This window comes from Doryrhamphus excisus, linkage group LG7 (assembly GCF_037039965.1).
Source record: "Doryrhamphus excisus strain RoL-2023G ecotype Guam linkage group LG7, RoL_Dexc_Guam_v1.1, whole genome shotgun sequence".
Taxonomy (NCBI): Eukaryota; Metazoa; Chordata; class Actinopteri; order Syngnathiformes; family Syngnathidae; genus Doryrhamphus; species Doryrhamphus excisus.
Genome location: NC_136363.1, coordinates 14496336 through 14517249, shown reverse-complemented (window position 1 = coordinate 14517249; position 20914 = coordinate 14496336). Strand labels below are relative to the sequence as shown.

At 43.2% G+C, this 20914-nt stretch overlaps 1 protein-coding gene across 2 annotated transcripts; it reads right to left on the bottom strand.

The window, feature by feature from the left end:
* Window positions 1–475: 475 nt before the first annotated feature.
* On the bottom strand, window positions 476–20802 carry cap2 (cyclase associated actin cytoskeleton regulatory protein 2). Of its 2 annotated transcripts, none has more exons than XM_078792215.1 (14): window positions 20710–20802; window positions 19450–19556; window positions 15843–15951; window positions 15659–15759; window positions 11591–11668; window positions 9206–9349; window positions 9031–9116; window positions 6717–6822; window positions 4139–4322; window positions 3909–4078; window positions 3694–3817; window positions 3478–3560; window positions 1645–1788; window positions 476–1558 (listed from the first exon to the last, which is right to left on the bottom strand). In XM_078792215.1, the coding sequence occupies exons 3-14, from the start codon at window positions 15940–15942 to the stop codon at window positions 1475–1477; spliced, it is 1404 nt and encodes a 467-aa protein (XP_078648341.1). In that variant the 5' UTR covers window positions 15943–15951; window positions 19450–19556; window positions 20710–20802; the 3' UTR covers window positions 476–1474. The 2 variants fall into 2 exon arrangements, with proteins under 2 accessions (XP_078648341.1, XP_078648340.1); XM_078792214.1 differs by lacking the exon at window positions 20710–20802 and adding an exon at window positions 20557–20690.
* Between the last annotated feature and the right edge of the window lie 112 nt (window positions 20803–20914).

The window sequence follows — 20914 nt, the reverse complement described above, 5'->3', positions numbered from 1 at the left end:
AATAAAATTATTTTAAATGATTAAAATTAAATAATATCTCCTCATATTAGGAGTTTATTCTCTGACCTTTTGTTCTTTTTCGAATACAGATATAGATACACAATACATAGTATCCTCATCCAAGGACGTTTTTTCCATGTTTGGAATCATTGTCATGATGGCTTTATTCCCATCAGGTTTTCACTTTGTTCTTTTTCTGCAACCTCATATTCCAAAAATGCTAAATACTATTTTTCTTCTTTAACAGTTGATCGTCATACTGCTAACATCTGTCCTCATAATATTACATTCTCATCATAAATACTTTTTCACCTTTCTCTTCATATTCTGACTTTATTCTTGTAAAATGACTGCTGAGTTTTCCATTTTTGCTGCTGTTGTTGGTTGTAAGTTTTCATGATAAATACTATTTACAATGGCCAATAAAAAGCCGCCATGGGAGCCACAAACTCTTTTTTTGTAGAATATTTCATCCTGTTCCTTTCAGCGCTTCAACAAACGAGCCATGGTGTGTCATGGGACGGGCCAGTACACGTGGAGTAGTACAATGTGTGTACTGGAGGACGCAGAGTTGTCAAAAGACAGAAATTGAAGTTTATTTGTCAAGTTCCAAGAAAGAAAGGACTGGGTGCAATGTACTTCATTCCCTTTGCTTACTACATGGTACCGTGCAAACAGTACAAAGGGTACTGCGTGTACTGTACGTACTCATTGTAAGTCACTGATTCATGTGACAGGTACTTGGATGCAACACAGATACCTGACCTGTGACCAGAAGACGACCCGAGAAAGACAAACTACTATCATTTCTTTTACTTGGAGGAAAGGACCCGTGTCTTGTGATATTTGTCTTCCAAAGCCATAACTTTGTCCTTTGAACCGTTTTAGATCTCCTTTTATACGGAGATGGAACCTGCAGGTAAGAAGGCAATCAGGTAGTTTGGAAGGCGAGTGGACCTTTGGTGAGTCCCAATGAAATACGACATGACTACCGCCAGGAGAACCAGAGGATAGAGGGGAGGAGCCACCTGCCGTGGCCCAGCAAGGTGCACTGTATTGGGGCACATGCTCCGAGCAGCTGCTGTGCCCCCACGGTGGTGGGAAATCTTTAGCCCTTTTCAAAAGGTGGCTGGTCGGGTTTTGGGGAGCATGGTGATTGTTTCCGAGTGAGCTCAGGGGACGTCACGACATAGCATGATGAGATTTATGGGTATGATGTAATAATTCCCTCATATCAGCCCCATAATAAAAATGCTGAATAATGCAGAGCGTCAGTGATCCAGTATTATACAAAACATCCACTTTAAAATGTTTGCAAAATCGAGATTTAAACATGTCACCTTTTGATAAGCACCGACATCCTGCAGTCGTTTCTGATTGTGTACATGTTGGATAAATTGACCAACAATAACGATATAACAACAATATTCAGATTCCCTACGGTGAGACATGAGGTCTGAGCAGACGTGATCGATCAACCTGCCATCTCGGTGGGTTCCGTTACCAGCTTGGACCCGTCCCAGACGCTCTTGAACTGCTCGGGAAGCGGGAACTCCTTCTGTGACAGAAAAGTCACACACGCAAAAGAACAATCACATTGACAAGCATTCGTGTCTGCTTTCTCACGGTGCGTCACACACTCACGTAGTCGCCGTCGCCTTGCGGTATCAGGATGTTCATCTCCGAGCTCTTGGCGCTGACGACGTCGCACGTCAAGGAGTCGGGACTCAGGTACACCTGGCAACCTTCCGTTTTGTTGATGGAAATAGTGGGAACTCTTCCCAACACCTACACACACACACACACACACACACACACACACACACCTCTGTGACGGACCACGTACAGTGCATCCGGAAAGTATTCACAGCGCTTCACTTTTTCTACATTTTGTCATGTTACAGCCTCATTCCAAATTGTATTAAATTAATCTCTTACCTCAAAATTCTACACAAAATACTCCATTATGACAATGTGAAAAAGTTTTTTTTTGACTTTTTTTGAATTTATTAAAAATAGAAAACAAAAAAATCACATTTACATAAGTATTCACAGCCTTTGCCATGGAGCTCAAAATTGAGCTCAGGGGCATCTTTTTTCCACTGATCATCCTTGAGGTCTTTCTACAGCTTAATTGGAGTCCACCTGCAGTAAATTCAGTTGATTGGACATGATTTGGAAATATAATAACTGTCATAAGGTCCCACAGTTGACTGTGCATGTCAGAGAACAAACACCAAGCATGAAGTCAAAAGAACTGTCTGTAGACCTGCGAGACAGGATTGTCTTGAGGCGCAAATCTGGGGAAGGATACAGAAACATTTCTGCTGCTTTGAAGGTCCCAATGAGCACAGTGGCCTCCATTATTCGGAAATGGAAGACGTTTGGAACCACCAGGACTCTTCCTAGAGCTGGCCGGCCTTCTAAACTGAGCGATCGGGGAAGAAGGGCCTTAGTCAGGGAGGTGACCAAGGCCCCGATGGTCACTCTGTCAGAGCTCCAGCGTTCCTCTGTGGAGAGAGGAGAGCCTTCCAGAAGGACAACCATCTCTGCAGCAATCCACCAATCAGGCCTGTATGGTAGAGTGGCCAGACGAAAGCCACTCCTTAGTAAAAGGAACATGGCAGCCTGTCTGGAATGTGCCAAAAAGCACCTGAATGACTCTCAGACCATGAGAAACTGATGGCTTTCGTCTGGCCACTCTACCATACAGGCCTGATTGGTGGATTACTGCAGAGATGGTTGTCCTTCTGGAAGGCTCTCCCCTCTCCACAGAGGAACACTGGAGCTCTGACAGAGTGACCATCGGGGCCTTGGTCACCTCCCTGACTAAGGCCATTCTTCCCCGATCGCTCAGTTAAGAAGGCCGGCCAGCTCTAGGAAGAGTCCTGGTGGTTCCAAACGTCTTCCATTTACGAATAATGGAGGCCACTGTGCTCATTGGGACCTTCAAAGCAGCAGAAATTTTTCTGTATCCTTCCCCAGATTTGTGCCTCAAGACAATCCTGTCTCGCAGGTCTACAGACAGTTCTTTTGACTTCATGCTTGGTGTTTGTGCTCTGACATGCACAGTCAACTGTGGGACCTTATATAGACAGTTATTATATTTCCAAATCATGTCCAATCAACTGAATTTACTGCAGGTGGACTCCAATTGAGCTGTAGAAAGATCTCAAGGATGATCAGTGGAAAAAAGATGCACCTGAGCTCAATTTTGAGCTTCATGGCAAAGGCTGTGAATACTTATGTAAATGTGATTTTTTTGTTTTCTATTTTTAATAAATTCAAAACATGTCAAAAAAACCTTTTTTCACATTGTCATAATGGAGGATTTTGTGTAGAATTTTGAGGTAAGAGATTAATTTAATTCAGTTTGGAATGAGGCTGTAACATGACAAAATGTAGAAAAAGTGAAGCGCTGTGAATACTTTCCGGATGCACTGTATACCTAATATTGTGGATGTAAAGTAGGCTCACCTGGAGCTGGACAGCCTTGGAATTGATTATCTCCACAATTCCCACCACGCTCTCAAAGACCACACCCATCTTCTTGCAGTTATCTGAACACACACACACACACACACATCAGCATTCCGACTACACACTGCATGCAGGCTTCAATACATATCTTGAAGAGCTTGATGGTCAACTGTAAACGCTCGGTGTTGCTCATCACAATCATAATTTTCTGACCCACGATGATGGAGTTGAGCTTTCCTCGAATCTGCAGCGTGGCGTCATGGCACCCGAAGACGTACGCCACGTGCTTGAGCTCTGTGTCCTGGATGAGCAGGTCGTGCTTCTTCTCAAAGTTCTCCTGCAAAGAGCAGACAATCACCTGGCTCTGTATGAACTGGAAATAACCTGGACGTCCCAGGATGTTGCCGAGAAAGTCGCAGGCCACCTACCACCTTCCACTTCTTGCCCTCCAGCTCCAGCAGAGGGAGCCCTTTCTGCACCGGCGTCTTTCCCGGGGACTTCTTTGTCCCAGCTTTGCCGCTGTGGCTCCCCACTGCTTCCTGGGAGCGAAGTTGAGGGTTCTTGTGGGTCTTCTGCTGGTCCGAGACGTGCTTCAGACCTACACGGGTGCATGGAGATGTCACATGACACTGTCACAGCACGGACTACCAGAACCAACCTCTGGTGATGTCCAAGCCCTGGTTGAGCTGGGCAAACAGAGCAGAGTGCTGGGATGATGATGATGATGATGAGCTCGGAACCTCAGGGTCTTCATCTGACAATACGGGAGGAGGTCCAGGAGGAGGAGGAGGAGGACAGGGAGGACTGGGGGCCTCAAAAAGAGAAGGAGGTGCGATGGGCCCCTGTGTGTGACATGTTAGGAAAACCCATTAGATGATCCATTAGGTGAACTGATGGACACCAATGCAGATGACACGTGTCACCGCTGGGGGGAGTATTGCATTAGCAACATTAGCAGCACCTCCACTTCACCTCATGGGAACCAAACCATCAAATCCAAGCTGCATTCCAGTAACAGAATCTCCTAGCATGCTAAACAGCAACAACATCCAATCAAAGACAATTCAACAAAGTTAAATAATATCAGTCTAGTTCAAATATTACAATCAAATATCATGCAATAAAACCAAATAATAGTCAAATACAGGAAATGAAATATAATAGACTAAAGTTAAATAAAATTATGTAAAAATAAGAATACAAGAAAAAATAATACCATCCAATACAATAAAATAAAACACAAATAAATCAAGTATATTGTTATAAGTTATGGTCAAATAAAATCAATAATACGCTATGATAGAATACTAGAAAATTCCCGTGGAAATTTTGATGGGCATGCAACCTGTGCTTTGAACCCCAGGCCCGGTGTCTTCTGTGCCACGGCACCAAGCAATTTGTGCATACATTACGTGAGGAACAAAAAAGCTAATATGCTAACTGTTACCACAGTCCCATAGTGTCCCCACATCATGCCATGTGTGTATTTGCCTTTAGACATGAGTAAATTATCTAAAATGCTAAAATGCTAACATGCTAATGATCATCATGATAGCAACTACCAAGAGAGCCGAAAGTGTTAAGGCAGTCCCATAGTGTCCCCACATCATGCCATGTGTGTATTTGCCTTTAGACATGAGCAAATTAGCTAAAATGCTAACATGCTAACAGTTATCATGCTAGCACCTAGCAAGAGAGCCTCAAGTACAGAAAGTGCCAAGGCTGTCCTATAACCTCCCTGCATAATGCCATGTGTGTATTTGCCTTTAGACATGAGTAAATTAGCTTAAATGCTAACAAGCTAGCAATTAGCATGCTAGCATCTAGCAACATAGCATCACGTCGTGAAAGTTGCCAGGTTGGAGGAGGAGGAGGAGGAGAAAAGGTGTCAACTCCAACTCCAGTCATCCAACGGAAAAACGAATTAGCCACAGAGAGAGTTGAGAAGTTTGCCTAAAAAAGGAGCCATTACTCACGTTTCAACGTGACCGTATGGCTGAGCTACAAGGCTGTGAAAAGTCTGGAAATTCACGTTCTGGTTTGTTCTCTGGCCTGTGGTGTTTGGAAAAATAAGAATAAGAATAAATACTGATGGAGTCCCGAGAGCCCAAACCACTTTGTGTTCACATTGCACAAGCTCAGCAAACCAAAGTGCTTCACAGGGGTCTGAGATCATTGTGTTGCAAACCCAAAATGGTACCAACAACAAACTGGCTAAGTTCTTGTTGTGTTCACACTTTGAAACAAGATCCAGTTCTCTTTCTGATCCACTTTAAGTTATGAAAAGCAAAGTCAGACCACATTGTGATGTGGATTGGAATGCTTATGTGCCACAATGTGTTCTCACTAAAAGGGAGCAGATTTGAAAAGAAGTGCAGGACGTGCTGACCGACAATGTGAACACAAAGTGGTTCAGGTTCACTTCACCTCCTACGATTTTGACAGCCCATCACAGCTGAAGTGGATCAGAAGTACAACTGGATCCACTTTGAAATGAAGGTGTAATGTAAATGCAAAGTGGTTCAGGGTCACTTCACCTTGTGTTGACGTTATATTGACTTTGATAGCCCATCACAGCTGAAGTGGACCAAAAGTACAACTGGATCCACTTAGAAGTGAAGGTGTAATGTGAACACAGAGGTCCAGGTTGACTGTGCCTGGTGTATAACATACCATACCATGGTATGTGTAACGTACCATCTGGTGACTAATTGGCAGGACATCGACTGTGTTGAATGCGAATCTACAAGAGCGAGCCTGTCATGGTGTGAAGCTCCAAGAAGGTGCGCTAGGAAGAGCAGAGTGGTGTGTGTGAGAGGAAGGCAGCTGCGTGGACGGCCGGTCCAATGTGTCAGTGGACGCTTTGAGCGTCACATGACGGCCTATCCTGCAGTTGAAGTTACGGCGGTGCAGGCGGGTCGCCACACAGACCCTTTGTCATGTGAGGAAGAAAACCTCCATTCAATGAACTCCACCTGTCACACACACACTTGTGCGACAACAGGAGGGCTAGCAGCTGACACACACACACACACACACACACATTGTAGGTGCTCAGGTTTCAGCACGTGTTGTCTAACATTAGTTCCGCTTTAGCTTTTAAATGCTATCATTTTTTCTTCATGACGAAATGAAAGCCGAGGCCCCTTCATTCATCACAAACGCACACACCGAGACACGCATACACACAGGAAGTCAGTGATATGTGAGACGTAGGATATGATCAGTCAACTGACGGTCTTGCTCCAGACGAGTCCGCCGGCGTGGTGCTGCTTGATGAAGGACTGCATGTGGGTCCAGATGTACAGGTAGGAGCGTACCCAGTCCACGTGGCGTCGGTCCCTGCAAGGCATCGACAATGGAGGTTGAACCACTCGTATGACACATCACACGTCGAGCGGATGAATGTGTATCATTGTGGTGTGGATTAGCACGGCGTCTTGCCAACTGCTGGGATCTTGGATGTGGATGGCCGACAATGAACAGGCTACTCTACTCATTTTTATATCTTAAAAATAAGATACAGTGAAGAAAATAAGTATTTGAACACCCTGCTATTTTGCTATTTCTCCCACTTAGAAATCATGGAGGGGTCTGAAATTTTCATCGTAGGTGCATGTCCACTGTGAGAGAGATAAACTAAAAAGAAAAATCCAGAAATCACAATGCATGATTTTTTAACAATTTATTTGTGTGATACAGCTGCAAATAAGTATTTGAACACCTGTGTATCATCTAGAATTCTGACCCTGAAAGACCTGTTAGTCTGCCCATTAGAAGTCCACCTGCACTCCATGTATCATCCTGAATCAGATGCACCTGTTTGAGGTCGTTAGCTGCATAAAGACACCTGTCCACCCCATACAATCAGTAAGACTTTAACTTGTAACATGGCGAAGACCAAAGAGCTGTCCAAAGACACCAGAGACAAAATTGTACACCTCCACAAGGCTGGAAAGGGCTACGGAGCAATTACCAAGCAGCTTGGTGAAAAAAGGTCCACTGTTGGAGCTATCATTAGAAAATGGAAGAAGCTAAACATGACGGTCAATCTCAATCGGAGTGGAGCCCCATGCAAGATATCACCTCGTGGGGTCTCAATGATTCTAAGAAAGGTGAGGAATCAGCCCAGAACTACACGACAGGACTTGGTCAATGACCTGAAAAGAGCTGGGACCACCGTTTCCAAGGTTACTGTAGGTAATACACTAAGACGTCATGATGTGAAATCATGCATGGCACGAAAGGTTCCCCTGCTTAAACCAGCACATGTCAAGGCCCGTCTTAAGTTTGCATATGACCATTTGGATGATACAGAGGAGTCATGGGAGAAAGTTTTATGGTCAGATGAGACCAAAATAGAACTTTTTGGTCATAATTCCAATAAGCGTGTTTGGAGGAAGAAGAATGAAGAGTACAATCCGAAGAACACCATCCCTACTGTGAAGCATGGGGGTGGTAGCATCATGCTTTGGGGGTGTTTTTCTGCACATGGGACAGGACGAGTGCACTGCATTAAAGAGAGGATGACTGGGGCCGTGTATTGTGAGATTTTGGGGAACAACCTCCTTCCCTCTGTCAGAGCATTGAAGATGGGTCGTGGCTGGGTCTTCCAACACGACAACGACCCGAAGCACACAGCCAGGAAAACCAAGGAGTGGCTCCGTAAGAAGCATATCAAGGTTCTAGCATGGCCCAGCCAGTCTCCAGACCTGAACCCAATCGAAAATCTTTGGAGGGAGCTCAAACTCCGTGTTTCTCAGCGACAGCCCAGAAACCTGACTGATCTAGAGAAGATCTGTGTGGAGGAGTGGGCCAAGATCCCTCCTGCAGTGTGTGCAAACCTGGTGAAAAACTACAGGAAACGTTTGACCTCTGTAATAGCAAACAAAGGCTACTGTACCAAATATTAACATTCATTTTCTCAGGTGTTCAAATACTTATTAGCAGCTGTATCACACAAATAAATTGTTAAAAAATCATGCATTGTGATTTCTGGATTTTTCTTTTTAGTTTATCTCTCTCACAGTGGACATGCACCTACGATGAACATTTCAGACCCCTCCATGATTTCTAAGTGGGAGAAATAGCAAAATAGCAGGGTGTTCAAATACTTATTTTCTTCACTGTATAACAATATCATATTACCAAAATAAAGATTTGATATGCTAAAATACACTGTAAAACAACCCTGTAGATTTTATGGTAAAAAACTGGCAGCTGGGTTGCCAGAAAACCACCGTAGAAATAACGGTGTTGCTGTTTTTCCTTTTACAGTAAAATTCTGTAAAATAAATTTTACGGTAAAAAACTGGCAGCTGGGGTGCCAGAATTTTACCGTACAAAAAAGGGGTGGTACCGCTTTTCCATTTACAGGAATACACTGTAAACACAACAACTGTAAATTGTACGGTAAAAAACTGGCAGCTGGGTTGCCAGAATTACCGCTTTTCAATTTACAGGAATGCTTAAATATGCTGAGATATTTATTTGCTGAAATGGAAAAGGAAATGGTGTAGGCTCCAGCGTCAATCATCAGTCATCTGTTACCTTTCTTTGTAGTCCTTCAGTACTCTGTTGGTGTAGAAGGTGGCGGCATCGTTCATCTCCTTCACGTACGGGCCCGGCTTCTGGTCCTGGAAGGGTGCAGACCACAACCATCAGCACCATGAGATGAGGCGCGTGAGGATTTGACTTGAAGGAGTTCTCAGATAATATTTCCTACCACGGCCACCCAGCCGAGGGCGGGGATGCTCTCGCTGACGGCTGAGAGGTGGTTGAAGAAGCTGCTGCCCCGGTTCCGTTCTCTGAAGGTCTGGATCTCCTGGATGTGGTCGCAGATGGGCTTCAGCAGGTCGTGAAGTTCCATCTGCAAATATGACGTGAGGCACGGTAGAATGTATGACCAAATGATCGAAAATGCTAAAATGCTAACATGCTAACGATCATCATGATAGCAACTACCAAGAGAGCCGAAAGTGTTAAGGCAGTCCCATAGTGTCCCCACATCATGCCATGTGTGTATTTGCCTTTAAACATGAGTAAATGATTTAAAATGCTAAAATGCTAACATGCTAACGATCATCATGATAGCAACTAGCAAGAGAGCCGAAGGTGTTAAGGCAGTCCCATAGTGTCCCCACATCATGCCATGTGTGTATTTGCCTTTAGACATAAGTAAATTATCTAAAATGCTAAAATGCTAATGATCATCAGGATAGCAACTAGCAAGAGAGCCGAAGGTGTTAAGGCAGTCCCATAGTGTCCCCACATCATGCCATGTGTGTATTTGCCTTTAGACATGAGGAAATTATCTAAAATGCTAAAATGCTAACAATCATCATGAAAGCAACTAGCAAGAGAGCCAAAGGTGTTAAGGCAGTCCCATAGTGTCCCCACATCATGCCATGTGTGTATTTGCCTTTAGACATGAGTAAATTATCTTAAATGCTAACATGCTAACAATCATCATGATAGCAACTAGCAAGAGAGCCAAAAGTGTTAAGGCAGTCCTATAGTGTCCCCACATCATATCATGTGTGTATTTGCCTTTAGACATGAGTAAATTATCTAAACTGCTAAAATGCTAACAATCATCATGATAGCAACTAGCAAGAAAGCCGAAAGTGTTAAGGCAGTCCCAAGGTGTCCCCACATCATGCCATGTGTGTATTTGCCTTTAGACATAAGTAAATGATCTAAAATGCTAACATACTAACAGTCATCATGCTAGCACCTAGCAAGAGAACCTCAAGTACAGAAAGTGCCAAGGCTGTCCTATAACCTCTCTGCATAATGCCATGTGTGTATTTGCCTTTAGACATGAGTCAATTAGCTTAAATGCTAACAAGCTAGCAATTAGCATGCTAGCAACATAACATCACGTCATGAAAGTTGCCAGGCACGGCTGTGGTGTCTGCACATGATGCCATGTGTTGTTTTCCAATTGAAAGCAGCACTTGCCTTGTCATGGAGTACTAAAGGGCAGAGAGGTAGTGACGTGCGGGTCGATACCAAACTATCGATTCCTGACATGATGATAACACAGCTTAATGCTGTATCATGGATTCTATGAAAATGTTGATATTTTGATACATCGGTCATTTGAGGTGCCTGGAGTCACTGTGCTTCATTCGAAAGATGACACAAACTGGCAAGAAAGATTTCATGGGAATACACATCTGATCAGATTCTTGCTTATGAAAGATGGATACCTGTGCAGATCATATGTAAGCTAATAAGAAGATGCTGGAGATGGCTCAGCTGCTTCCTAAAGCAGCTCGCTAACTTTTATTAGCTGCTGCAGGGTAACTTTTCCATCACAACATCCCCTCTCACGCCATTTGGCTCCCTCGTCTTGGTCACTCCTTCCTGCAACATTCCTGGGCGCTGGAGGAGATCCCTGTGGCCTTGTAAGGCAGACGACCTCATCCCATGTTAACTGCTCACCTCACACACAGTCCTGCTTATTCTCATCATCAGCCCGCCCTTGAGGACCTTCCCTCACAGACGGGAGCCCCGTGTCTACGGGGGCCTGACTGGATTTAAAGCACCACGTGACGTGGTGGGAGTGGAAGATCTCCTCCACTGGTAGGCTAGCACGCACACACACGGATGACAACAGACCCAACCATAGAACATGACCATAAAAAGTCAGAGAGCTGTGCCTGTGGAAGAAGGCTTAGCGTGTGTGCTAGCATGGCCGTACCGCTGACAGTCCATCCAACATCGTGGATGCCACATTAGCAAGCTAGCATAGCCATGTCATGCTAAAGTGCTAATATTACACTTTTGAATGACACTTTGTTGACATTTATTTTTTATGTACTATGTTTATGTTTTTTTAATATTTTAAATATTAAATTCCATCCATTTTCTATGCTGCTTATGCTCAAGAGGGTGGCACCACGGTATGCTGGAGTCTACCCCAGCTGACTTGGGCGAGCCAATGGCAGGGCACATATAGGGAATGCATGCTTGTTTTCATCCCACTGTGAACCTGTGCACCTCCATTTCAAGCGTGGTGGATGATGGAATTCCTCCTGTGCCCTTCTGTGCTCGTCATTCCGAAAATGCCGCCTGGGACTGCTGTGAACCCGCGTGCTCGTACCTGTGCGGGTTCCTGGTGTGTCGCAGCCACGCGGAGGAAAGTCTTCTGAGTGTGCAAGGCTTTGGTCACCATCTCCGCCTGTAAGAAGAGACCAATGAGCGTGAAAGCGGAGCTTTGTTTGGGAAAAGATGTCCCAAGGAATCACCACGGAGCTGTTGCCCTTACAAGGAGCCGGCCCGGCTTCGGAGCAAGTCACCGTGTAAAATGAGCTCATGTTGGTCATAAAATGAACACTTCTCGTTATTTGAAGTCATATTTTCAGAATGTGGCGTGGGGCCACTTAGGACCACCCGTTACATCCCAAGGAACCACATATTATTCACATCAACTTCCACATTTTGCCTTTTTTCCTTCCTTTTCCACATATGTTTCAACATATTGTGAAATTACAGTTCATTTGCTAATATTATGAATAATATTGTGACTTTTTATGACTTGAATAATACCCAACCTAACCATGTATTGTTTCTCTTAACATTACCACTTTTCAATGCCCTTTTTTCTTTAATAGTTCAACTCTTTGCTAGTAAAAATGATCATTATTTTTCCTCCAAATATTTCAAGTTTATTCTGGTCAAAATGCATCTTTTTTCCCAATAGAATGTGAGATGTTTTCTCATAAGATTCTAACATTTCCCACAACTTCACTATTGAAAAATCACAACCTTTTTCCCCACATTGGCTCCTTTTTCATTTTCCAACTATTGATGTTTCATGGCTTGATTCTCACAAAGTTAGAAAAGAAGATAGGACTTCTTGAATATTTCAACTCTATACTCTCCTCATATTAGGAGTTTGTTGTCCCTTTCACCCGATAGTACAACTTGTTTGACTTTATTTTGTCCAATTACAGCTATTTTTGTAGGGTAGTCTGATATTGGCTTTTTTGCCGATCGCCGCTATGCTGATATTGTCTGACTCACAATTTCCAATTCCAATACCATTCAATCATTCATTCATTTTCTACCGCTTTTCCCCATGAGGGTCGCGGGGGTGCTGGAGCCTATCCCAGCTGTCACCCTGGGGCACATATAGACAAACAACCATTCACACTCACATTCATACCTATGGACAATTTGGAGTGGCCAATTAACCTAGCATGTTTTCGGAATGTGGGAGGAAACCGGAGTACCCGGAGAAAACCCACGCATGCGCGGGGAGAACATGTAAACTCCACACAGAGATGGCCGAGGGTGGAATTCAACTCGGTTCTCCTAGCTGTGAGGTCTGCGCGCTAACCACTCGACCACTGTGCAGCCATTCCAATACCAACCCATACATATACTTTTCTTGGGTAAAATTGTTGTAAAGCCATCCATCCATTTTCCTCCGCTTATCTGGGTCTGGGTCACGGGGGCAGCAGTCTCAGTAGGGAAGCCCAGACTTCCCGATCCCCGGCCACCTCCTCCAGCTCCACCGGGAGGACACCGAGGCGTTCCCAGGCCAGTTGTGAGACATAATCCCTCCAGCGTGTCCATTGCATCCGGAAAAGATGACCGAGCCACCTCAACTGGCTCCTCTCGAAGTGAAGGAGAACTCTGAGCCCCCTCCCGTATTAGGGTCTTAGGGTGAGTCCAGCTACCCTACAGAGGAAACTCATTCAGTCATTCAGTCCCTTGTATCCACCATCTCGTTCTTTCGGTCACGACCCAAAGCTCATGACCATAGGTGAGGGTGGGAACAAAATGGGGGGGTAAATTGAGAGCTTTGCGTTCCGGCTCAGATCTCTTTTCACCCCGACGGTCCGGTTTCCAGCGACCGCATTCCTGCAGACATCTGTCAACCTCACGATCCCACCTTCCCTCACTCGTGAACAAGACCCCCAGATACTTAAACTCCTCCACCTGGGGCAGGACCTCATTCCCAACCCGGAGGGAGCACTGAGAACCATGGCCTCTGATTTGGAGGTGCTGAGTCTCATCCCAGAAGCTTCACACTCAGATGCAAACCAAAGAGGCCATAAGAACCACATCATCTGCAAATAGCAGAGCTGAGATTCTAAGGCCCCCGAACTGGACTCCCTCGACGCCTTGGCAGCGCCTACAAAGTCTGTCCATGAAAATGATGAACAGAATGGATGACAAAGGGCAGCCCTGGCAGAGGCCAACGTTCACCAGAAACAGGCTGGACTTACTGCCGGCAATGCCAACCAGGCTCCTGCTCTGGGCCGGATGGCAATCAGGGCACCACCAATCCCGTACTCCTGGAGCATCCACAGGACACCACGAGGGACACGGTCGAATGCCTTTTCCAAGTTCACAAAGCACATGTAGACCGGTTGGGCAAACTCCCATGCACCCTCAGTTCAGCTGGTCCAGTGTTCGGCGACCGGGACGAAAACCGCATTGGACCTCTTGTAGCAAAGATTCGACCAACGGTCTTACCCTTCACTCCAGCACCCTGGAATAGACTTTCCCAGGGAGGCTGAGGAGTGTGAGCACACCTCCGGTCTTCACCCTTCTTGAAGAGGGGGACCACCACCCCGGCCTGCCAATCCAAACATACTGTTCCCGACTTCCACATAAAGTTGAAGAGACGTGTCAGCCAACATCCAGATTCTTTTGGAATTCTGGACGGAACTTGTCCACCCCTAGAGCTTTGCCACTGGGGAGCATTTTGACCACCCCAGATACCTGAGACTCTGCTTCCTCTATGGAAGGTATGTCAGTGGGATTGAGAAGGCCTTAAAGTCTTCACTTCCACCGTCCGACTACATCCTCAGTCGAGGTCAGCAGGCCCCCGTCCCCACTGTAAACCGTGTGGGGTGGGCACTGAGGCACCGGACAGTTTGCCAGAACATCTTTGAGGCTGACCGAAAGTTGTGCTCCATGACCTCACCGAATTCCTCCCACACCTGAGTTTTTGCCGCATACTCCTTGGCCTGACGGTACCCGTCAGCTGCTTCAGGAGTCCCACAGGCCATTGTTGGAAATCCATGTGACTGAATTCTTTTCTGTCATTGGCTGCTTGCTAGAGTTGGAGTTGCTTGGTTGGAGAACGTCTGAGCCATAAAATACTGCTGCAATGTTTGTCTACATGGGGTCTCCTCAAATAGAAGATCCCCCCAGGCTGATATTGGTCCTATTCCCATCATATTTCGACTGACTTCTTGTAACTTTACAACTTCGGAATTTTTACAGCTTTTTCTTGGAAAATTACAAATCATTTTTTAAAAATAAACATTTTTCGCCAATGTTTTGAAATGATTCTTGACTTTATTCTTATAAAGTACAGCTGTTTTTGTTCTAGCTAAATTCCAGTTTTAGAATGTGGGCCACAAATGATCCTTGGGCCGCCCTTTGGACACCCCTCTACCTCTAGAAGATCCTACCATGGATGGACGGCTTGATGTGGCGATACTTTATTCAATTCCAAGAGATCAATGCTCCATGCTACTAAAATATTACTTTTCATCACAATATTCACGTTTATTCTCAAACCTTCTTTTTCCTAGAAGTTACAATAGTGGGAATATGACATTCCCTTTTTTCTCTTAATATTTCCATTTTATTATTGTACCAATACAGCTGTTTTTCCATTGTTGTTGTTTTTTATTTTGACTATTATGATTATTATTATATTATTATTATTTTATGACTATTTATTAATGACTGAAATGTTCTTCCTGGTCATTCCCTCTTCTTAATAATATGACTTTATTCCCAAATAAATATTTATTTATTCCCAACCATTTTGAGTTTAGTTTATTTTTATTTTTTCATAGTTCAACTTCATACTATTATTTGTCTCTTTTTTCTTGTACTACTTTGGCTTCATTCGTGTACAACGACGAGAAATGTTTCCATTTTTGCTGCTATTTTGAGAATGTTCCAATAATATAATAAAAAGGGGGCTGTACTTTGGACACGAACAGTTCTGGAAGATCCAGCCAGGTCCACATACTCGCCACTCATGGACAAACGTGCGTTTGTAAGAGAGGAGCGATGACATTAAGCCGTATGAGAGTGAAGTAGGTAAACCATCAGCTGAGTGACACCTTATTAGGACACCTGACCCATCAGAGACAGTGAGAAGATGGTGATATCTGGGTGCACGGGCATCACTGACATGTTTCTCCACTTCGCTGCCGATGGCCCGGCTGATGTTCACGTAGTCCGTCAGTGGACCCATCAGAAGCACATCGAAGGCCTCCACGCACTGGGAAGCATCTGGAACACACACACACGTGAACCTTGATACGTTTCCAAGATGCCGTCTTCGCTCCATGGTGCAAACATCCCAGCAGGCTTGCCTCCGTTTGCCACACGGTCTCTGTTGGACACACCCCCGGACGCCGTCACCTGCTCCAGTCGCGTCACCGCCCGCTCCAGACGCTCTATCAAAACCTCCATGGCAATTGGCTTGAAAGACGGAAACATGAAATATAAATACGTATGAGTACACAGTGAGCAGAATGGTGACAAAGCGATACATGTATCTGCAGCCAACCCTTTGATACCACGGGGGATGGAAGGATACTGGAACACACGCCATTCGTCTACAACAGCACGTTAACGACATGCAACATGTTAGAAACATGTCATGTCCAGCCACACCTCTCCATAACGGGGCACATTTCACACATTTCCTCAAAAACTTTTGACACTTGGCTCAAAACTTTGCTCTAATCCAGGGGTGGGCAAACTACGGCCCGGGGGCCACATCCGGCCCGCCAAGTGTTTGAATACGGCCCGCCCAATCTTTCCAAAGTATTTCATTTAAACTCAACATACAACCTGGCATCATGGCCTGAGCCAACCTTTTGATGGTTTTATCAATTTCGTTTTTTGACATGGTCTGTTGTTTACAAAGTGCTCCTGAAAAAAGGGACACAAGCACATAATAATAATAATAATTATTATTATTATTATTAGATTATTATACTATTAGATGATTATAATTATTATTAGAACTATTATGATTATTATGATATAATAATTATTAGAACTATTATGATTATTATGATATTATAATTATTATATTAATGCTAATTATTATATTATATATAATATTATTGTTATATTTGCATATTTTACATAATATAATAATGATTATTTAAATTTTATTGTAATTATTATAATATTTTATTATTTTTAAAATATTTAAATATAAATATAAAATAAATAATAATAGCAGATTGCATTACAATTTTACAGATACAATAATACCAGGTGGACTGTTACGTGTAAAATATATAGTCTGCCCCCCCCCCGTAAATTTATATCAATATCAATGCGGCCCGCGAGTCAAAAAGTTTGCCCACCCCTGCTCTAATCCTTGTCAACATCCGCCATGTTTGTTTACCTGAGTGATATCGCCCCGATCGAGTCTCTTCCAGAAATGAGGCTGAGCTACGAGAGCTAGCACGTCATGGCTGGCGCCATCAACTATACGTGTCATTGTTGTCATGGATCCAAAAAGGGATCGTTCCAAAGACTTAAATATAACATAACAGCCTGAATTTCTAAACATAGTTGTTAGCTTGTCATGACTACTGCTCACCTTTTGTCATGCCAAGCACATGCAACATGGCCACTTATGCAAACGACATGACATCGTGGCTCCACCCCCACAAATAGGGGTCATATGACAAATAGCAAGTCATGCGGGAATCGATGATGATATTTTATGAAGCCAAGCCAACACGTCGTATGAAGGAGAGCAGGTTCTCCTTCATGAGCACTGATGGTGGCGGCCATATTGCTCATCCAGCAGGCCAGCCGTGAGCTTCCATATTTCCGCCAGATATCACACAGCAAGCGAGTGACTGGTGACTGGCAGCTAACAGCAAACGCTAATGTGATCACCACCAAGCACCGTGAAGGCACACCACGCTTATGGACTGGTGGACTGGTGGCGTGTGTCGTCTGGAGCCTGCAGCGTCCACAGCAGCTGTGTGACTTGGTGTTTGCGTCTTTGCTGCACGACGCCCAGCGACAGCTGAGGAAGGCGTGTCTAGCATGCATATCTGATCCTTGCAGCTATATTCAGCAGCCGTCTGATGGCGGGGACTTAAGCGTAGCGAAGCCGCAGCAAGCTGGCATGTCAACATGTACGCCATACACACTTTACGCTACCTTACGTAGCATACAAATACACAAACACAATGGGATGGACGCCGCATTCTTGTTCTTGTTTGGCTTCATTAGAAGCAAACAAGTAAACAACTAAAGTAGTACAAACCGTACAAACCGCAGTAGTACGAACCATACAACCCACAGTAGTACAAACCACATATAGTAGAAAACCACAGTAGTACAAACCACAAATAGTACAAACCACAGTAGTACAAACTGTACAAATCACAGTAGTACAAACCACATATAGTACAAACCACAGTAGTACAAACTGTACAAACCACAGCAGTACAAACCACATATAGTACAAACCACAGCAGTACAAACCACATATAGTACTAACCACAGCAGTACAAACCACATATAGTACAAACCATACAAACCACATATAGTACAAACCACATATAGTACAAACCACATATAGTACAAACCGTACAAACCACATATAGTACAAACCACATACAGTACAAACCACAGTAATACAAACCACAGTAGTACAAACTGTACAAACCACAGTAGTACAAACCGCAGTAGTACAAACCACATAATAGTACAAACCACAGTAGTACAAACCATACAAACCACAGTAGTACAAACCGCAGTAGTACAAACCGCAGTAGTACAAACCGCAGTAGTACAAACCATACAAACCACAGTAGTACAAATCACATATAGTACAAACTACAGTAGTACAAACCGTACAAACCGCAGTAGTACAAACCAAATATAGTACAAACCACAGTAGTACAAACCGTACAAACCACAGTAGTACAAACCGTACAAACCGCAGTAGTACAAACCGTACAAACCACAGTAGTACAAACCGTACAAACCGCAGTAGTACAAACCACATATAGTACAAACATCAAGCCTAGAGTTTGACTTCAATGAATGCAACATGCTAGCTTATCTTATTGCAAGGCAGTAGAGAAATACACATTATACACAAACAATATTTCCTGTAACCTTTTTCTATCTGTGCTCTAATGAGGATGTGTTTATTTATGGATTATTTTTTCTGTGTCTCTAGTTATTTGTCCGTCACAGTGTTAATCATATTATGTTATTATTATTATGGTTGTTTTTATTATGTATAATTGTATGATTGTATTATTTATAGAATTACTACTTTGGTGAATTTTTGGTGTGTCTCTAATTGTCTTTTGTAGTGTTCGATATAATACATTTTTAAAAATTATATTATGACATTATTTATTATTATTACATATGCTACTTATAGATATCATAGATAGATTTTAGCAGCCTTTGATTGTTTTTATTATATTGTTGCATTATTATATTATTTTTTAGGTTATGTAGAATGTTTGTTATTATATATTTTATTCAGAACATTGATATATTTTTTGTTTGTTATTACTTTATTATTATTTTTGTCATGTCTTTAATTGTACATTATTATTTGATTGATCATACTGGCTAATAAGTGAGTGTGTCTTTAATTAATTGTCCTTGGAAGTGTTTGATTATGTTTTTAGATGACAAAACATGGATAAACAGGAGCTGTGGACCCAAATGTGGCCCCCGTCCCCAGATTGGATACCCTTGGTGTACCTAAAAAAGTGTCATTTGCACGACCCTGAGCTGTCATAACGATACAAATAAATATGATTCGGACCGTACCGAGTCATAATAACGTTAATAAACATCACTCCAAACGACAGTCCGAGCTTTATTGACACTTGCAGACGTTCGCGATGGTTCCTCAAACAAAGCCCACCGCACCAACATGCACTCAGCAACTTTTACCACAACGTTCGATACCTTTGTTCCTCGGTGAAGGTTCTGGCACCGGGATACGCTCCGGTAAAGTGTCCTGGCACCGGCGGAGCTCTGCGGCCGCGTTGTTCCGTCAGTCCTTCTCGGATGTCCTAATTGAGCCAAGCAGAACCTTTTCAGAACCGTGACTCAACAGGAGCGCCGCTCGGTTAGCACAGACCGAGCTTCTGATCGTCCGCACTAAAAATAACCAAGAGGGCGTGAGACGCCATGATGGAGTGTTGTCTTGGCATTAGCTACACCTGTCGATGCTAAGCTATATCGACCAATCCCGCGGGGAAACTGGCGTGTAGAAGGCAAACACTGTGTTTATAAAGGCTATACAATGTAGACACATATTTTAACTAGCAAGAGAGACAAGATAGGCGGACTACTCAATAGATAGCTAATCGTTCGGTAAACAGCTAGCTCGCTAGCAGACATAATAATCGCATAATCATACATTTCCCACACATGAAAAGTCCATTAAATAGCTACGTGAGTAAATAATTAATAAATAGTTAGGGAGATACCTTTATGTGTTAAATAAATTGAAAAACAGCAAAGTGGCCCTGAGCTACCCAAGCAGTGTATCTTAATGAACAAGGCTACAAATTTGGCTGATATGCAGCGTTTTCTTTTTTTAACTTTAAACGCTGTAACTACATAAAACAACCATACATGTAATATTAGTTTGCTAATGGAACTAAATAATTCATCAATAGTTAAGTAGCTACAGTCAAAACTTTGCCACAGACAAAATTTGTACTACATTTTCATTTTCAGTATTAGAAGAAGTACCTGTTAGCTTGCAAGCTAGGTTTGCTGCATAGACAGAAAACGCCACAAATGTAGCATTTAAATTTCAATAAAAATGTAAACTACAGGCACATACAGGTCTCAAAGATGTACTAACTATGGTAGACAGCTAAACAGATAGATAGTAGGTAGCTAAATGGTGAGATTGCTACGAGATTGTCGAAATTTGCAGTAAATAAAACTAGTAAATTAGCCACTAAAACCAAAGTAGGTAGGATCAATAGATAGGTCTTAAAATAATTAAAAGGATATAAAGACAGTTAAATATCTATGTATCGAAATAGGTAATTCTACCATTCATTGTTGTTCATTGGATCCATGAATTCCTGACCAATCAGCTCCATGGATAGACGGTAGTACCTGTTAGCTGCCAGCTCGGTAAAGGAAGGATAGAAAACGCCACAATGTAGTATTTAAGAGGCCACTTTTACATGGAAACGTACCTACCATATTAAGTCCCATAGATATAACAGCTACACAGTAGGTAGAAAAATAGTGAAATAGTTATGAAATTGTACAAATTTGCATGAAATTACAAAAGCTAGTAAATTAGCTACTTAGCTTGTCAGCATGTGAACTAACCAGGAAGTTGCACAGATAGATTGGATTCGCTTCCTGTTTCACAGTGGTTCCTGACCAATCAGCTGCATGG

What these genes read in the sequence shown, in the direction of transcription:
- cap2 (XM_078792214.1), bottom strand. An exon ending in GGGCTTGGACATCACCAGAG is followed by an intron (nt 4,079 to 4,138) that starts GTTGGTTCTGGT and finishes GCACCCGTGTAG; the next exon opens with GTCTGAAGCACGTCTCGGAC. An exon ending in AGGGCAAGAAGTGGAAGGTG is followed by an intron (nt 3,818 to 3,908) that starts GTAGGTGGCCTG and finishes TGCTCTTTGCAG; the next exon opens with GAGAACTTTGAGAAGAAGCA.